The sequence below is a fragment of the Lissotriton helveticus genome, chromosome 5_1, assembly GCF_964261635.1.
Source record: "Lissotriton helveticus chromosome 5_1, aLisHel1.1, whole genome shotgun sequence".
In the NCBI taxonomy this organism is placed as follows: domain Eukaryota; kingdom Metazoa; phylum Chordata; class Amphibia; order Caudata; family Salamandridae; genus Lissotriton; species Lissotriton helveticus.
In genome coordinates this window covers 1,512,529,385-1,512,546,253 of record NC_136065.1, presented here as the reverse complement: position 1 = coordinate 1,512,546,253, position 16,869 = coordinate 1,512,529,385, and the positions used below count along the sequence as shown (strand labels likewise).

General features: G+C 46.7%; 1 protein-coding gene across 10 annotated transcripts in view; it reads left to right on the top strand.

The window, feature by feature from the left end:
* The window catches only part of LOC144755518 (complement component receptor 1-like protein), a 962,117-nt gene that overhangs the window by 428,000 nt on the left and 517,248 nt on the right, over positions 1-16,869 (top strand). For all 10 annotated transcript variants that reach the window (XM_078644512.1, XM_078644516.1, XM_078644510.1 and 7 more), the window contains exon 7: positions 10,823-11,008. In XM_078644512.1, coding sequence (XP_078500638.1) covers positions 10,823-11,008 — 186 coding nt within the window. The remainder of the gene's footprint in view (positions 1-10,822; positions 11,009-16,869) is intronic.

Below are 16,869 nucleotides of genomic sequence, written 5' to 3'. Positions count from 1 at the left end.
CACGCGAGGCTACATATGCGTCCGCTCCAAGAATGCTTAGCTCGTCAGTGGACTCAGGCTCAAGGACAGTTGAACGACCTAGTGTTGGTGACCGGTCGGGCATACAGCTCTCTGCATTGGTGGAATCCACACAATCTTTGCAAGGGCTGACCGTTCCAGAAGCCTGTGCCACAGATTATCCTGACGACGGACGCATCTCTCCAGGGTTGGGGAGCTCATGTACTCCACTACACGGTGCAGGGACTATGGTCAGCGCAGCAGAAGAAGATGCACATCAACTACCTGGAACTGATGGCAATCTTCATGGCGATGAAGGCATTCAAGGTACATCTGTGCAACAAGGTCGTGTTGATCCGGACGGACAACATGACGGCCATGTACTACATTCAAAAGCAGGGGGGTACACACTCTCCACAGTTGTCTCATCTGGCTCAGAGCATGTGGAAGTGGGCCATTCAGAGGAACATCTTCCTCATGGCGGAACAGCTCCCGGGCAAGGACAATCAGATGGCGGATCTGCTCAGCAGGTACAGCCACCAGAAGCACGAGTGGGAGATCCATCCATCAGTACTCCGCCCGTACTTCCAGCAGTGGGGTCATCCAGAGATAGACCTGTTTGCCACAAGGGAAAACGCAAAATGCCAAAGCTTTGCCGCCAGGTTCCCTCACCCACAGTCGCAGGGCAATGCGATATGGATGAACTGGTCAGGCAGATTTGCGTACGCTTTTCCCCCAGCACCTCTCATACCGCTGGTGGCACGAAAACTAAAGCAACACTCGATGACACTCATCCTGGTTGCTCCAACGTGGGCACGCCAACCATGGTACACCACGTTTCTAGAACTCTCTGTGGTACCGCATCAAAGGCTACACCTCACGCCCCGGCTTTTGACACAGAGCCATGGCGACATTCAGCACCCAGATCCGCAACAGCTCAACCTGGCAATCTGGCTCCTGATGTCTTAAAGTTTGGCTACCTTAACTTGCCTCCTGACTGCATGGATATCATACGGGAGGCAAGAAAGCCCACCACCAGAGCTTGCTATGCAGCAAAATGGAAGCGGTTTGTCATTTACTGTGCAGAACACAACATCAACCCGCTAGATGCGTCCACTCACAACATCATCTGTTATTTGTTACATCTTTACAAATGCAATCTAGCATATGCTTCCATTCGGATACACTAGCGGCAATACCATAGCGGCCTATCTCCAGAACAGGCAGCATCTCTCTTTTTTCAGAGTGCCTGCCATTAAGGCCTTCCTGGAAGGACTAAAACGGGTCATCCCTCCCAGGACCCCGCCAGCTCCTGTATGGAACCTCAATGTGGTCCTCACCAGGCTCATGGGCCCGCCTTTCGAGCCTCTGCATTCATGCGAGGTTCAGTTCTTAACATGGAAAGTTGCTTTTCTCATAGCCATTACGTCTCTGCGACGTGTTAGTGAGCTCCAGGCGCTCACTGTACAAGAGCCATTCATTCAAATTCACTCTAACAGGGTAGTGCTACGCACTAACCCTAAATTTCTTCCTAAGGTAGTTTCACAGTTCCATGTCAATCAGACCATTGAACTGCCCGCGTTCTTTCAAAACCCTGAGACAGTAGCCGAAAGAATGCTCCACACTCTTGACGTCAAACTAGCTTTGATGTACTACATCGATAGGACCAAAGCATTTAGGAAGACACAACAACTCTTTGTTGCCTTTTCTGCACAACACAAAGGCAACCCCATTTCCAAAGCAGGTATAGCCAGGTGGATCGTTAAGTGTATTCAGATTTGCTATCAGAAGGCTAAGCGCACTTTAACGGTCCCCCCCAGAGCCCACTCCACCCGCAAGTTGGGGGCCTCCATGGCTTTCCTTGGAAATATCCCTTTGGAAGACATTTGTAGAGCAGCCACATGGTCTACACCACACACGTTTACTAAACACTACTGCGTAGACGTGCACTCCAAGCAGCAAGCAGCTGTAGGGCAGGCTGTTCTTAAGACACTTTTTCAAACATCTGCAGCTGGCACAGGCGGCCGCCGTTAATGGAGGGACTGCTATGTATTCTATGCTATAGATATGAATTCAGCAGCCCACATGCCTCGAACTGAATATGCTACTTACCAGTATGCATCTGTTCTTGGCATGTAGGGCTGCTGACATTCATATCGCCCACCCTCCTCCCGGGCGCCTGTAGCGGCTGCAGAATTCAAACATTACTCTTAGCATGGTCATCGCTCACACTGTTACACTCCATCTTCACCTCAATGGCTAAAAACAATCTGGGGATGGAGTCGATGCCCATGCGCACTGTAGTCCAGGGGAGGAGCCACCTATCTCGTGATACTTCGAAGACTCTTCCAGGACAACAATGTGCAATCATCCGGACCCAACACTAGGCGGCGATCTATGCTATAGATATGAATGTCAGCAGCCCTACATGCCAAGAACAGATGCATACTGGTAAGTAGCATATTCAATACTTTTCTAGTTAAACCAATGTTTCCATGCCACCAACCGTCGAGTTCAATGTTGATGAAAACATCGGTATGGGATTAACAACCTACTTTGCACTGAAAAACGCTGACTTAACCTGCTGCCACATTGTGTTTGGGTAGTTTTAATGCACGGCGGTGCCTCACACTGATTGGCCAGTCAGAGACCCGCCAGGGAGGAGCCAGTTTTGCCCCCCCCAGGCATTTCGTGCACACCGCAGCGTGGACGCGCCGAAGGCAAGCCCGTCTGTGCCTGTCCGTGCCGGAATATCACCAGGAGCCAGGCACTCGGCCCACCCTTTTCTCAAAGACGAGTATACTCTCATGAAGCTTTGGTCACTCTGCAAGGTGAGGCACCATGTGGGGAACACAGTTGGGCCCCGAGGTTTGCCCCACTAATTTCAGTCAGTGCACCTTTGGGGCTAGCCCTCGCTTGCTCCCCACAAACTCTAGCTCCAATGCCTTGACCTATACTATTCTCAGCCTAAATTGCCGCCCTCCTGACTAAACATCACACTGAGGTGTTTGATCTCCTTCAGGAACGGTCCCCTGAGGTCTTATACTTAACGGAGACTTAGCTCACCGAGGATTCTGTGACCAGATCAGCGCTGGCCCTCCCCGCTGAATATGTAGTGAGTAGCCTGAATAAAGCGTTTGGGAGAGGGGGAGGCATCGCAATTATACATAAAGCAGTCTTTACCTGTAGCCTCGTCCCCAAAGACATCTCTGACTGTGATAGCGCACTCTTTAAAATCGCCCTGACAGCTAACTTCACACTTTCCGGGCTTCTTATTTACCGCCCACCGGGCCCATCAAAAACCTTTAGAGAAGCCCCGGCTAATGCTATCATCACATTAGCTCTTCAGACAGCCAACTTCTATGTTATAGGTGACCTGAATCTCCACCTAGAGCTACAGGAGGCCCCTGGCATTCTAAGCTTTCTTGGAGACATGGCAGCTTGCCAAATGGTCCAATTGATCCCGGGATCAACACACATTGCAGGTCATCTTCTTGACCTGATTGTTTTCAAATCTTCAGTCCCTGGAGGTGCAGGTACCCCTCCCTATGTCCTGGACAGATCACTCCCTCATTTCTATGCGACTATCGCTAGTTGGCCCCCAAACTACAGCTACATCGCAACTCCTCACTCAAACGCCCCTGGCATAAATTGGATCATGCCGCCTAACTGGCGGCCTTAAGCACTCAGCTCCCATAAAGGTCCGCTAATATTGAAGAAGCCAATGTGCTCTTCCAGGGGTGGGTTACCCAAGCCTTGGACACCTGTATACTGGTTAAACTCACTCATTCTAAAAGCACACGGGCCAACATGTGGTTTATTGAGTCTTTGACTCTAGTTAGGAAGAACTGCAAGGTCTTATAGTGAGCCTGGAGGTGATCCTCTGGCTAAAGCACAGTACAGAAGTTCGATTAAGGCATACCACAAATTGGTCTGCATGACTAGGGCAGCACACTACACCGACCTGATCACCACAAGCAATAACCCCACTAAAACCATATTCTCTCTTTTGATGGACCTGTTAAAGCCCCCCTCTGCTTCAAACAGTATCATAGCTTCTAGTCTGCAATGCGAAGTACTGGCCAAATTCTTTCTCGAGAAGGTGGAACGCATCTATAGTAGTTTAGCCCAGGTGACACCTCCTATTGTACGGGAGGAACTTGTCCACGGGCTCTGAGACCTACTCGCTCGCCTCGCTCCCTCCTATCTCCCTTAAAGCTATGGAAGCACTGTTTGTTAAAGTAAAATCAGGGTTCCTAGATGACCTCATAAAACCCAACGCTTTTAGAAAATTTCAAAAGTATCTCCTGGCTGAATGCTTGGTGCTAATTAATCTATCTCTATCCTCAGCTGTGGTCCCTAAGCCTGGAAGCACTCCAAGATAGTTCCTCTACTGAAAAAACAACATTAGGCGTGTCCGAGCCAGAAAACATCCGACCAATCTCGCGGCTCCCGTTCCTATCCAAAATCACAGAATCATATGTCAGTTCGATGCCAACTCATTACCTGGAAACAAACTCAATACTAGACACATCTCTAACTGGGTTCCGGCCTCGGCATAGTACCAAGTCCGCTCTGCTGACGGTCATAGAACAGCTATGGAACTCCTTGGATGCTGGCCGAACTACTGCATTCAGTTTGCTGAATCTGAGCGCGGCCTTTGACACGGTCTTCCATGAGATCCTGCTCCAACGTATGGAGGAGATCGGTGTCAGTGACAAAGCCCTCTCCTGGTTTTCTTCCTTTCTGGACGGTCGGACCTTCCAAGTTACTGCCCCTCCTTTCTGCTCCCATACTCACCCATTATGGTGTGGGGTGCCGCATGGGTCAGCATTGAGCCCTATCTTATGTAATGTTTATGGGAGACCATTCACTCTGCTGGCCAAAGCCCGGGGCCTCTCCCTGGTGTCATACGGAGATGACACCCAGCTGGTGATCGCCTTCTCCCAGAATCCCAGCCAGCACTCGGCAAACTTTAAAGAGGATCTAACAGCCATCTCGCAATGGATGGCTGCTAATTATTTGCAGCTAAATTCAGCCAAATCCGAGATCCTTCTGGTAAGCAGGGATTCCCATCTCTGGGGAAATGAGTGGTGGCCTCCTGCTCTTGGAGTGCCCCCCATACCCAAATCTGTGGTGCAGAATTTAGGAGTTATGATGGATAAAGATCTCACCTTTGAGGCCCACGCCAAATCAGTGGTAGGGAAATGTTTCGGACTGTTGCGTGGCGTAAAGCCAACACTAGGTCTCTTTGATTCTCAAACTCGGCAGCTGATCATCCAATCGTCCATCCTGGCCAGACGTGCTAAAAGATTGCAGCGCATTCAGAACGCTGCTGCCTGCACTATCTTCGCTCTTCCTAAACACGGTCATGTCTCCAAACTCCTCTGCCGCCTAGATTGGCTACCTCTAGAACAGAGAGTGCACTTCAAAACGCTGTGTATCACGCTTTGGCCCAAGAATCTTGAGTTATGTTCCTACTATGCATCCACACAAGCTCATCGCACGGCAGACCTGCTCCTAGCCAGAGTCCTTCGGATACGGACGACCAGAGCGGGTGGTCGATCCTACAAGCTGTTGGCCCCTGCCCTATGGAATTCCCTCCATCTCCACATGGGTAGCAACCCTGATCACCTGACCTTTAGAAGGCTGGTGAAGACCTGGCTTTTCACCCACTGTTATTTTTTTTCTCTTTGTCTCCTCACTCGGTGTTCAACTTTAGTTGTGGGACGCCCCGATACTGGGGCAGCCATGGGCTTTACAAATACTTTAACATAACATAATAACAGCAGTTATTGTCAGTCTCCACGACTGGCAAATTTCTTTGTTTGAGTTGTTCGGATTGTGATATCAATGTCTAGGAAAAACGTAATTCACTATTCATATTCAGGAATGTGATTTTCTGTGTCTATCTGCACATTTTGTATACTCTTGTTTAGACTTTTACAGATGACTAACCACAGAGTTCTGAATTTTCTTGAAATCTCGTAATAGCACCTGTAGAGCAGGTACTTGTATTGTGCCAAAAGTGGAGGGCCTTAATGTGGGGTTGATACCTTAAGTACAAAAATAGGCAAAAACTTAATGCACTGTGTAAAGAGTTTTTTGATGGATACTTCTAAATGCAGATGCCTCACCCTAGAATATACTGAGGTGCCAGACTGATCTAGAGATGTTTGCATGCCAGCGCTTTCATGCACCCATAAGCTCTGCGTTAACTTCATACAGAGCCAGAAGTGACAGAGCAGAGCCGCATATAAGCAGCACCCATGCATGCTGACTTCAGTTAATTTCTTCCCATGCCTTCCGATACCATTCCAGAGCCATTTTCACATTTCTTGGTGATTTTCTGTCAACTTTTAAAGGCTCTCACAGTGTGCTAGAGATCGATGTCTTCATTTAAAACAAGTTTTAAGCCATGTGTCTTTTGGTGTTTGGGCTCTAAGTCATGTCATAAGTGCATCCTCATGCACTTCAAGGTGATCTGAGACCAGGGGGTGAAGTTTTAGAAGAACTTGTGGCCTTCACATAGGTCCTGGGCCAGAGGCACTTGGTTAGTATCAGACTGCATGATGATCAGTTGCGTGATTTCTTAGTGCAACATTGGTTAGGCTCAAGGCGAAGGCATTTTGGTGTCCGACGTTGGCACTGGCACCGGATCATCCTCCAGAGCCAGTCACCAGCATGCTGGGAGCGGTGTAGATCTTGGGGCCTGAGTAGAAGTCTGTATTGGCGTCGGTGCAGGCACAATAATGAGTCCCAAGGGCAGACACCGCTCCAAGGAGGGACCTGTCGATAGTAACTGAACTAGAGGCCCTTGAGAGGCTAGAAGTTGTGCCAGAGGGAGAATAAAACACACTGAAAATTTGCAGCATGGCCTCTTTGAAGCGCCTGATCTGCAGCAAGATCGACTGCTGCCATAAAGGATAAACTGCAGGATAAACTGAGCAATCTAATCCGGTGCCGGAGACCTTAAAAGAGTGTGAGTGATATTGTGACAACCTCGCCCCTTCTCTTTGGAGCTAGAGATGAGGGATGGGGTCCAGTCCAGTCCTGCTTCACTTTCTTATTCTTGCGTTTGGCCTTGGACTAACTGCAGGACTTCGAGGGCAAAGCTGAACCATTGCAGGGCGGCCTCCGGACCAAGTACAGGTACTCTCGATTGCACTACTCTTCCCACACCTGAACTAATTTCAGACAATCATGTGTCCATTCTGTTACAGGAGGTGTGCTTATTCCTTTGCAAAAGTGCCATTGAGAAATCATCGGCCCAAGAAAGAGAAGGAGGCGTTACTCTCACTGCTTTTTTATCCCAAAGAAAGACATTGGCCCTCGGCCTTTTCTGGAACTTCAGACTCAAACAAGCATTTACATTGCAACGGTTTCGCCTTTGCAAAAATTAGAGCTATTGGCATTTTAAATGACAACATTTTTATTTATGTGTTGGTTTTGAAAACAGATAAATAAATGGCATTGTCATTTACAATGCCAATAGCTTAATATTTTTCAGGCTTAGATTAGGGCAGATGGACCCATGGCTATGCCACTGATTTTAGTAGCTAGCACGCTGCACATACGTGTGTATCAAGTTGGTGTGTATCAAGGTGGTGTTTGTCTTCAGTGCACGCAGCCTTGACTGTAGTGCACGAAGCACCTTTATTGCCACACAAAGGAAAAATATTACAGGGAACATTGGTTGTGACTGAATATGCAAAGAATGGGGTATGGCATAGAGACAATAGCCTTCACACGGTGGCAAGGTTTTGGATCGAGCATATGTCATTTAGCAAATGTTTGCTGACATTTACGCCCAAAGACACATTAAATTCACATGTCAGATCGGAGGCTCTATACTTGCAAATGCTTCTCTAAAAAGAACATGGCTGGTCCTTTGTACCTAGATACCAATAAGTGCGATAACTTCAACCTGCAATGTTCTCAAAGACTGCATAGAGAGAAGCTTAGAGAAGCATAGAGAGGCTTGCTCGCACGCCTCTGCTCAGTCCTTGTCAAAAACCAACCGGCACCGCATAAGGAGACCCAAGAGGAAAGAAAGTACCACGCCTGCGCACCGCCGAGCACGTCGCAGCAGCGCGACGCGTGCGCAGAAGAACACCCGGCACCCGGGCGTGGTGCACTGAGCAAGCGCTGCTGGGGCAGTGCAATGCGCACGCGCAAACAATCGCGACAGAGGCTTTTGACAAGAGTTGCGCAAACTTATGTCACAGTATGTATTTCTATAACGGTTATATTTAGAGATGTCGTACTCACCTAGGTGACAAAGCGCAAGCAATAAAATATCCTACAAATAATTTTGTTTATACAAAATATCCCAACATTTACCACAATCCCCCTTACATTTCATTCCCGTCCTTTCAACAAATGGAACAAATGGATCGCTGACGGCGGGATAACTCCTCGGCGAGAGGAGTGGGCGGGAGGGAGGAGGCACAGACAGTGGGCGGGCTGGAGGGAAGGAGAAGGCACGGCCAACGTGAGGGACGGGGATGATAAACAAATGCATCCCTGACGGCGGGATAACTCCTCGGCGAGAGGAGTGGGCGGGAGGGAGGAGGCACAGACAGTGGGCGGGCTGGAGGGAGGGAGAAGGCACGGCCAACGTGAGGAACGGGGATGATAAACAAATGGATCGCTGACGGCGGGATAACTCCTCGGCGAGACAAAATGCTGTGACGAAAAAAGGGGCGGGTGACGAAAAAAGGGGGCGGTACTTAAAAAACCGCACGGGAACGCCCCCGATTCGCGTCCTGACGGGGGAAAGAGTGACGGACAACAATGTCTTCCAATGGCTAGCCTCCATTTATGGAGCTAGCCAATGGTAGACTGAGGCGGGACATAGCCACATAGTGTAGATCAACAGATTTCGCCTGCGCGAACGCTGCTGCGCAGCGGACGCCAGGCGAAACCTAAAAACCATTCTGCGGAACGGCAAATTCCGAATGCTTACATTACCATGATATCAGTAATTACAGCTCTAGTGTTTAATGCATTCTACTCGCTTAGCTTTAGTAAATTGCGCCTGAATGGGAATGCAAGAAACGTCTTATAAGCATCAACCTTATTGGGCCTCATGAATGAGTTACAGCTTGAGCCCCTATGTCACAGTTGGCTCTGGGACCTTTGTCTGGGCATATCGCTTATTTCTACTCAATGAGAAAAATGAGAAGTGGTAGAGAGAATGGTTACATTAATCTGAACTGCTCCACCATTTGTTAATCTTTTCTATTACATGTGAAAACCATTCTGAAGTCAGTCTTGGTTGCATCCCCAAAGGGGCAGTTCAGGTTAATCTTCCTGACCACGTTGCTGATTTACATGTGATTTGTCAATCTGTGGGTTCATAGACAATAAAAAACAATCGAGTGGAATGCCACCAGAGTAATTACCAATGGTTACTATGGATTCTAGTATTTTCATCCATCACCCTTTGACGACTAGATATTTCTGCACTGCAACCCCAAATTTCTAGACCAAAGTCATGTCCTGCTTTGCTGGCGGGAGGACATGAGGACTTTTGCATGGCATACAGAAAAAAAACACTTTTGAAGACTAGGCACATGCACAACTGTTTCCACTTCCAGAACACATGCCGTTGAGTCCCTTTTCTTTTCCTAGGTCATCAGACACAAATCTGTGCACAATGGCATTTCTCCACCTCCCGTTTGCTTCAGTGCCTCTTTCCATTGTCTGTGCTTAGTATTTTAAATTTAACCTTTCTATACTAACAAGATTGCTTAAACACTGTTAGAAAACTGGGTATCAGTGTGTCATGGCAGAAGGCGCAGGTGTACAGACATGATTTTTTACTTCTATCAAGTACCATTTTTAGACTTATAAAGTCTCACTGTTCAGAGCGATGGTAGCTGCTTTTGGCCTTTTTGGGGTAGTTGTATTGTATTGCAACATTTATATAGTGCTTGCTACCCCTATGCACGGTGCTAAAGTGTTTGCCTATACGGGAAGTGTTTCCATGTTGTGTGTGGTAACCAATTAAGTCTGGTCATTGGAATATGGGATGCAGCACATTGTAGTGTGATGGATGGAAAAGTATGAGAGAGGTGTGCAGTTTATGGTTTTTAGTAGGCTGGTAGCTTTGAATCACTCTGTAGGTCCCTTTATGGTATTTAATATAGGCCCCTTATGTTATTTCATATAATCATAGTCCAGTTAGCAGATTACCACACTGGGTTGTCCATTCTGAGATATTTTGTTCTAAGTTCATGATCCTGAGCTGGCATAGGTTGAACAAAGAACTGGTGAAGGGATCTGCTGCTAGGATGGATTGTGGTAATATCATTCATATCTCATTGTCATGTGAGCTGTCAAAAAGGAAGTTCTAGTATTTGGCTTATTGAGACCTGCAATTGTAGACTAAATTAAAGTCCTCTGTTGGCCAAAAGCAAATGGCAGATCTATTCAGCCAGTTTTGTTGTTGTTATATGGTTTATTGCAATGGACTGGTACAGTACTGGGTGATGGACATGATCCACAGCAGTTTTATCTTATGTGAGTGTAAGAGTGTCAATCAGTATATGTAAATTATTATGCAGTCTGTATGAGCTACAATCGACTGCCCCACTGAGTGTTCTAGTATTAGTATTATTGTGGGCGGGTGGGGTTTATAGATTGTATTGTATTGAAGTGACATTTATATAGTGCTTACTACCCCTGACGAGGCATTTACTCTTTGGTTGATTTTGAATTAACCTTGTGCTCTTAAAGAAACCATTCCATGCATTTTACTGCAGTGTCTATGTAGTTAATTATATTAACCGGTGTACTTTACATATTTATTTCCTTTTAGCTGTCATTTGCCAACAACCACCAGACATAGTGGATGGAACACACAGCAGCGCGGGGCAAGAAGAGTTCAACTATCAAGCAAGCATAACCTACTCTTGTAATAATAAACAATTATGGCTAATTGGGGAGGCGTCCATTCACTGTACACAGTATGGAAATTGGAGTGGACCTGCACCTGAGTGCAAAGGTATTTGTGTTTAATGGTTTATTCCTTTGACCCCACACATATGTGACTGCAAAACAAAACGCTCCTTAAGTCATTGTACAGGCAAACCTTTTAATGGAGAATACAGTTATTATGCTTGTGTGCCTGAGAGCTCTTGTAGAGATAGCTAAGCTACCAAGAAGCATTAAGATGCAAAGTGCAGCAGGCTGAAGGAAAGATACTGAAAACGATCACGCAGATTAGGACAAATTGTAACTGGACGTTGGACCTTCACATAGGATCTGAACCAACCTTGTTATTGGTTAGCAAACACAAAAGGGGCGCTGTTTTTGTAGAAGGCACTGACAATTGACCCTATTTTGGGGTTAAAAGCCAGTACTGGCCTGACTATTGGTTTTGGCCTTCCTACATGGGGAATGGCTAGCTTTGGAAAATTAAGATTTCTGTGCCTCAGTGCTCGCAGCAGGCAACCCCTCTGCTCAAAGGCCATGCTTCCAGCCATACTCCTATGTTGATTGCTTGTTGACACTGTGCCGTCCTGGTCTGCGTATGTTTCTGACTAGCCCTGTGTTCATCAACAGGGAAGTCTGCATTCGTGCAGGCACCCCCTGGAGATCCTTCATCTGTTGTAATTTTGTTGAATTGCGATAAGTATGAAGATAACCCTCTTTCCCAGTCCCCCCCCCCCCCCCAAAATCCTCTCGGGATGAGCCCATCAGATAATATTTATTTTGGAAAAGCTAATTGGTCCTCATCCACAGAGTGGAGATTATTCATGATTAAGGTGGATCCCATGGTAGGGGATCTTCGAGACTGGCTCATTGACCCAGTCTTGTATTTTGAAAGAACACTTTATTAAGGGACTAGATCACTGTGTCACCATTTTTAAAAGCCAATGCATAGCTTTCTTTAAAAAGATCTTCTTTCCTAGAATTTCAGCTGAGGTGGGCTAGGTCGTCTCCCAGAGAATCTAAGGCTCTGAAAGAAGCTATCCAGTGTATTTAGATTTTTTTATTTCCCCAGTAGAGGAGCACCAGTGATGACTTCAGTGGAGCTTTATCCATCGGCATGATATCAAGGTACAGATCATGCCTTCTTACGATCAAAGGCTAAGGGAAAGACTTATGCGAGTTGTTCACAATTGGTTTTATATAACCTGCGATAATTGAGATCCCCAGACTGCCACAGGATTCCATATAGCATTTCTTGTTTTATTTCTTTGAAAAAGAAGCAGCTTTGATAGACAAGGAAGTATTAACCTTGGAGAACAAGTGGGTGAGAGGTAGGAGATTTGTCAAGGCTCATCTGTATCCTAGAGCTCTTGTAAGTAATCTTTTCCTAGTAGAGAAAAAGGACAAGAGATATACCTCATTATCAACATCTGAGAATTTAACAAGGGGATTGTCTACCTGCTGTTCAAGGTGGTGAGTATCTATCTTCATACACAATAAAAAGTATGCACATTGAAAACAATTATTGATACCTGGTATATGGATCTGAAACACCCATCCATGCGTTTTGAGACTCCTTGGCATGTCTACTGCGCTTGTTTCAAGATTTCCGGATGACCATGTCCAGATAACTTAAGATGGGCAAGAAGCAGCTCAATGGCTTATTTGTTGTGCAATGCCACTGATTTATTGGGTCTGGCCATAGCCTCCTCTCTGGAGTATTGTCGCTGCGCCTGGCTTCATGTCTCTGGTTTTTCAGAGGCTGTTCAATTCACTTTTTGATATGTCTTTTGATGGCGTCCGTTGTTTCAGCGCACAGGCTGACCCTGCCTAGCGATGATATCGAGGCAGTCAGGGTGGAGCAGAACCTGAACTCTGCTGTGGTCTCCCATACTAGGATGGTACGAGGAACTGTCCCATTTTTTGTTCACATTTGTGCCATTTCGGGGCAGGTGCCCATTAGCTTTCTTGTCAAGTCACCTTTGTATCTATGGGTCACACCCGGTGGGTGTTCTTGCCCTCTGCAGGTACACTTTTTCTTATTGTAGTGTCAATGACAGGATGTGGATGCCACAATATGGGGCTCAGATTGTTTTCTGGACTTAAGTACGCCTGTTGTTACAGGTTTCTTTCAGCAGACTAGTTTTCTACCCTGGATCTTGTTCTATAGTGAGTATATTGCTTGCATTGTGCGGATGCACTGCAGCCGTGCTCCCGGTTCTGAAAGGACCATCTTCTGTATGCCTTGTAGGCCATTTTGGGATCTGCTCTAGTTCTTAGTATCTCTTATAGGGACTTCAATTGTGTGCCTCTGCAATGTATTGGTTGTGCATTCACCTTGCACCTGCTCCCAATGCAACCATCAGAGGGGTTGTCTCTCATCCCCATAGCACTTGTCTTTTCTACTGGGCAGCTTTTCTCGTTAAGCTCGAGCAGTGCAACGAGTGGCGCACTCCTTTCCCTGGGTTGGTTTTCCACTGTGGCCTGCGACAACGTTTCTACTTCGGTCTTTTATTGGTGAATTTGCACTTCTTATTTCTCGTCTTTCTCGTTGCCCGGGTGACTTCCTACCTCTTATCCTTCTGGTACCTTATTGGACTATTGCTAGGCCTGTACCTCTAGACTTGTTTTTCTCAGTTTCACCCCTGCAAAGGGTGTTATTGCTGTCGCTTTCTGGAATACCCTGTACACGTCTATCCCATGGGCATTATTACTTGTCAATTTTCCTTCTAGAATGTAGTCCCTTAGGCATTATGGTTCCACTTCTCACAGGACTGGTTTCCTCTCACTCAGTATAATTGTTCAGTGTCATAGAGCGCATCTGCATCACCTGTGAGGGTTTTGAGACGCTGATCGAGGGTCTTAAGGTAGTGGGACTTCTGCCTCCTTTCTCACCCTTTATCCTGAAGGTTTTTTCCTTTTTCATAGGATGTGATACCGATTCTCCCCTATGTCACTTCCTCGTTATTTTTGCGACCTCCTACTTCTACTTTTTTATTTATTTATTAAATTTATTTGTGGATTTTCATACATGAACAATAGAAACATAGTCGTTCACTGTCACTTTTCACACATGGAGCACTGCATATGCACGGAGGTACAAGTAGGTCAAATATCATGATAACCACGAAGTCCCGTCTGATAGCAAAAAGCAAAGTCTCAGAATCGCGGTCAGACCCACAATGTAGGAGATCTCATCCGCCGCCCTGGCACTGTCCAGCCCACCTGGCATATCATAAACGGAAGAGCAAAAACTAAGCATAGTAATCATCGTTACTGGAAGCATCCGTTTTACCAGATATCAATTATGTTGAAAAGGAAGGGTCCGATCAACCCACTCCAGTCGGGACTATACCTTGATCCAATTGTGTAGCGGAGGGCTGCCTATGTGACTCAACATATGTCCTGAATGGACCCCATATGTCCCTGGGGCGAGAAGAGGCAGGTAAAGCGGTGGAGTATATGTCACAATTTGTGTTGCATGATGCCAAACTGCCAATCCAATTCTGTAATGTAGGGACTGATCTGCGACCCCAATGGATTGCAATCTCTCTTTTGGCCAATAACAAACTTGGCGCTGCAAATTTCCGCACCTTTTTGGGAAAATTGACCACATAGCCCAGCAGCGCTACTTCAGGAATGGGAACCAGGGTCAGACCGATCATTTCTCCCAGGGTCTTGTGCACAGCCTCCCAATAGGGCTGTAGGAGTGGGCAGGTCCATGTGAGGTGTGCGAAATTGGCATGTGGGTCTGCACATTTGCTGCAGGTGAGGGGCTGGACTGATCTAGTTTGTGGGATTTGGCCGGTGTAATGTACATTCTGCGCAAAAAATTGAAATGTAGCAGGTTGTCTTTTGTGACCGCACAGCATTTAGCCCATTGATCATCGGTGATTGGGCAGCCAAGGTCCTCCTCCCAATGTCCGCTGAGTCATCATTTACCGGGATGATAGCTGAGCATGCTTTATATAGTGTGGAGATGATGTGAACGCTTTGTTCGCTTTCTATGACCAGGGACAAAGGAGCAAATGATTCAGGTTCTATTGGAAAACCAGGCAGCATGGCGCACAGAGCCGAACTTATCCGATTCAGCACAAAGCTATGCATGAACGTGGCGTCTGGGAAGCGGTCAGCGTCTTGTACAGAGAAGGCCTGACTATCCGGGTAAAGGTCGCCCATTTATGTCATGTCAAATTTAGGTAATGTGCGCTGCACAATCCTTTCTCCAGTTATTGACAACCAACGGGCATTGGGGAGCGGAAGGGAGGTGGAATACAGCATGGAAGTGCCGGTGATGCACCTCAGTTTCTCCCAAGCCCAGCTGGTGGTGGACACATTCTGAATGTGTATGGGATCTCTGGGAATGCCCCTTGGTAACACTGTGGATAAATTCTCAGGAAGGACAAAATCAGATTCCGGACGGAGGAATAGAATCCTGGAATCGGGATTATACCATTCATAGGCGTAACTGCATTGGGCAATCAAATAATATAAGTGCAAATCTGGCACTCCGTATCCCCCTCTCTCGTAGGGAAGAATAAGTACCTGCCACTGTACTGAAGGTTGTTTGCCCCCCCCCCCCCCCCCCCATACTAATCTAATAAGAAGGGATCTTAACATCAGGAATAAACTATTGGGGAGGGGTATCGGGATATTATTTAAAAGATATAAAAACGTGGATAGGACCACCATCTTAAGGATTGCCAATCTACCAGCAATGGATTGCGGTAGTCTTAGCCATCGCTCTTATTTGTGTCTCTAAGGTGCTGATTCCTTGTCCATAGTTGAGGTGTACAGTCAAAGCTGTGTCCAGATGGATGTGAATGCCTAGATATTTAACGGAATCCGAACACCATTCCAGAGGAAATTCACACTCCCATGGCTTGGTGCTGGAGGTTAACCCCTTCGACGCTCATGACGAGCCCAGCTCGTCATGGAGTTTCCATTGATTTCAATGGAAATTACATTGAAGTCATAAAATAGCCTTAGCATCCAAGTGGTTAAGGGTAAATTCACCGTCTTATGCCAGTTAATGCCGAGACCCGAATACTGACCAAAGCGGATTATTTCTCGTATGAGTGGATCTTGATTGGTCTGGGGCTCTCTCACATAAAGAACAGTGTCGTCCGCATAGAGCAAAACTAGAAGAGGGCCTGTGTTGAATTGTAGGCCTCGTTGCAAATGTTTTTCTTGAAAATGGTGAATTAGAGACTACCGCAGTGGATTGCGGTAGTCTCAGCCATCGCTCTTATTTGTGTCTCTAAGGTGCTGATTCCTTGTCCGTAGTTGAGGCGTATAATCAAAGCTGTGTCCAGATGGATGTGAATGCCTAGATATTTAACGGAATCCGACACCATTCCAGAGGGAATTCACACTCCCATGGCTTGGTGCTGGAGGTTAAGGGTAAATTCACCGTCTTATGCCAGATAATGCTGAGACCCGAATACTGACCAAAGCGGATTATTTCTCGTATGAGTGGCTCTAGATTGGTCTGGGGCTCTCTCCCATAAAGAACAGTGTCGTCCGATAGAGCAAAACTAGAAGAGGGCCTGTGTTGAATTGTAGGCCTTGTTGCAAATGTTTTGCTTGAAAATAGCGAATTAGAGACTACCGCAGTGGATTGCGGTAGTCTCAGCCATCGCTCTTATTTGTGTCTCTAAGGTGCTGATTGTAGTTGAGGCGTATAATCAAAGCTGTGTCCAGATGGATGTGAATGCCTAGATATTTAACGGAATCCGAACACCATTCCAGAGGGAATTCACACTTTCATGGCTTGGTGCTGCAGATTAAGGGTAAATTCACCGTCTTATGCCAATTAATGCCGAGACCCGAATACTGACCAAAGCGGATTATTTCTCGTATGAGTGGCTCTAGATTGGTCTGGGTCTCTCTCACATAAAGAACAGTGTCGTCCACATAGAGCAAAACTAG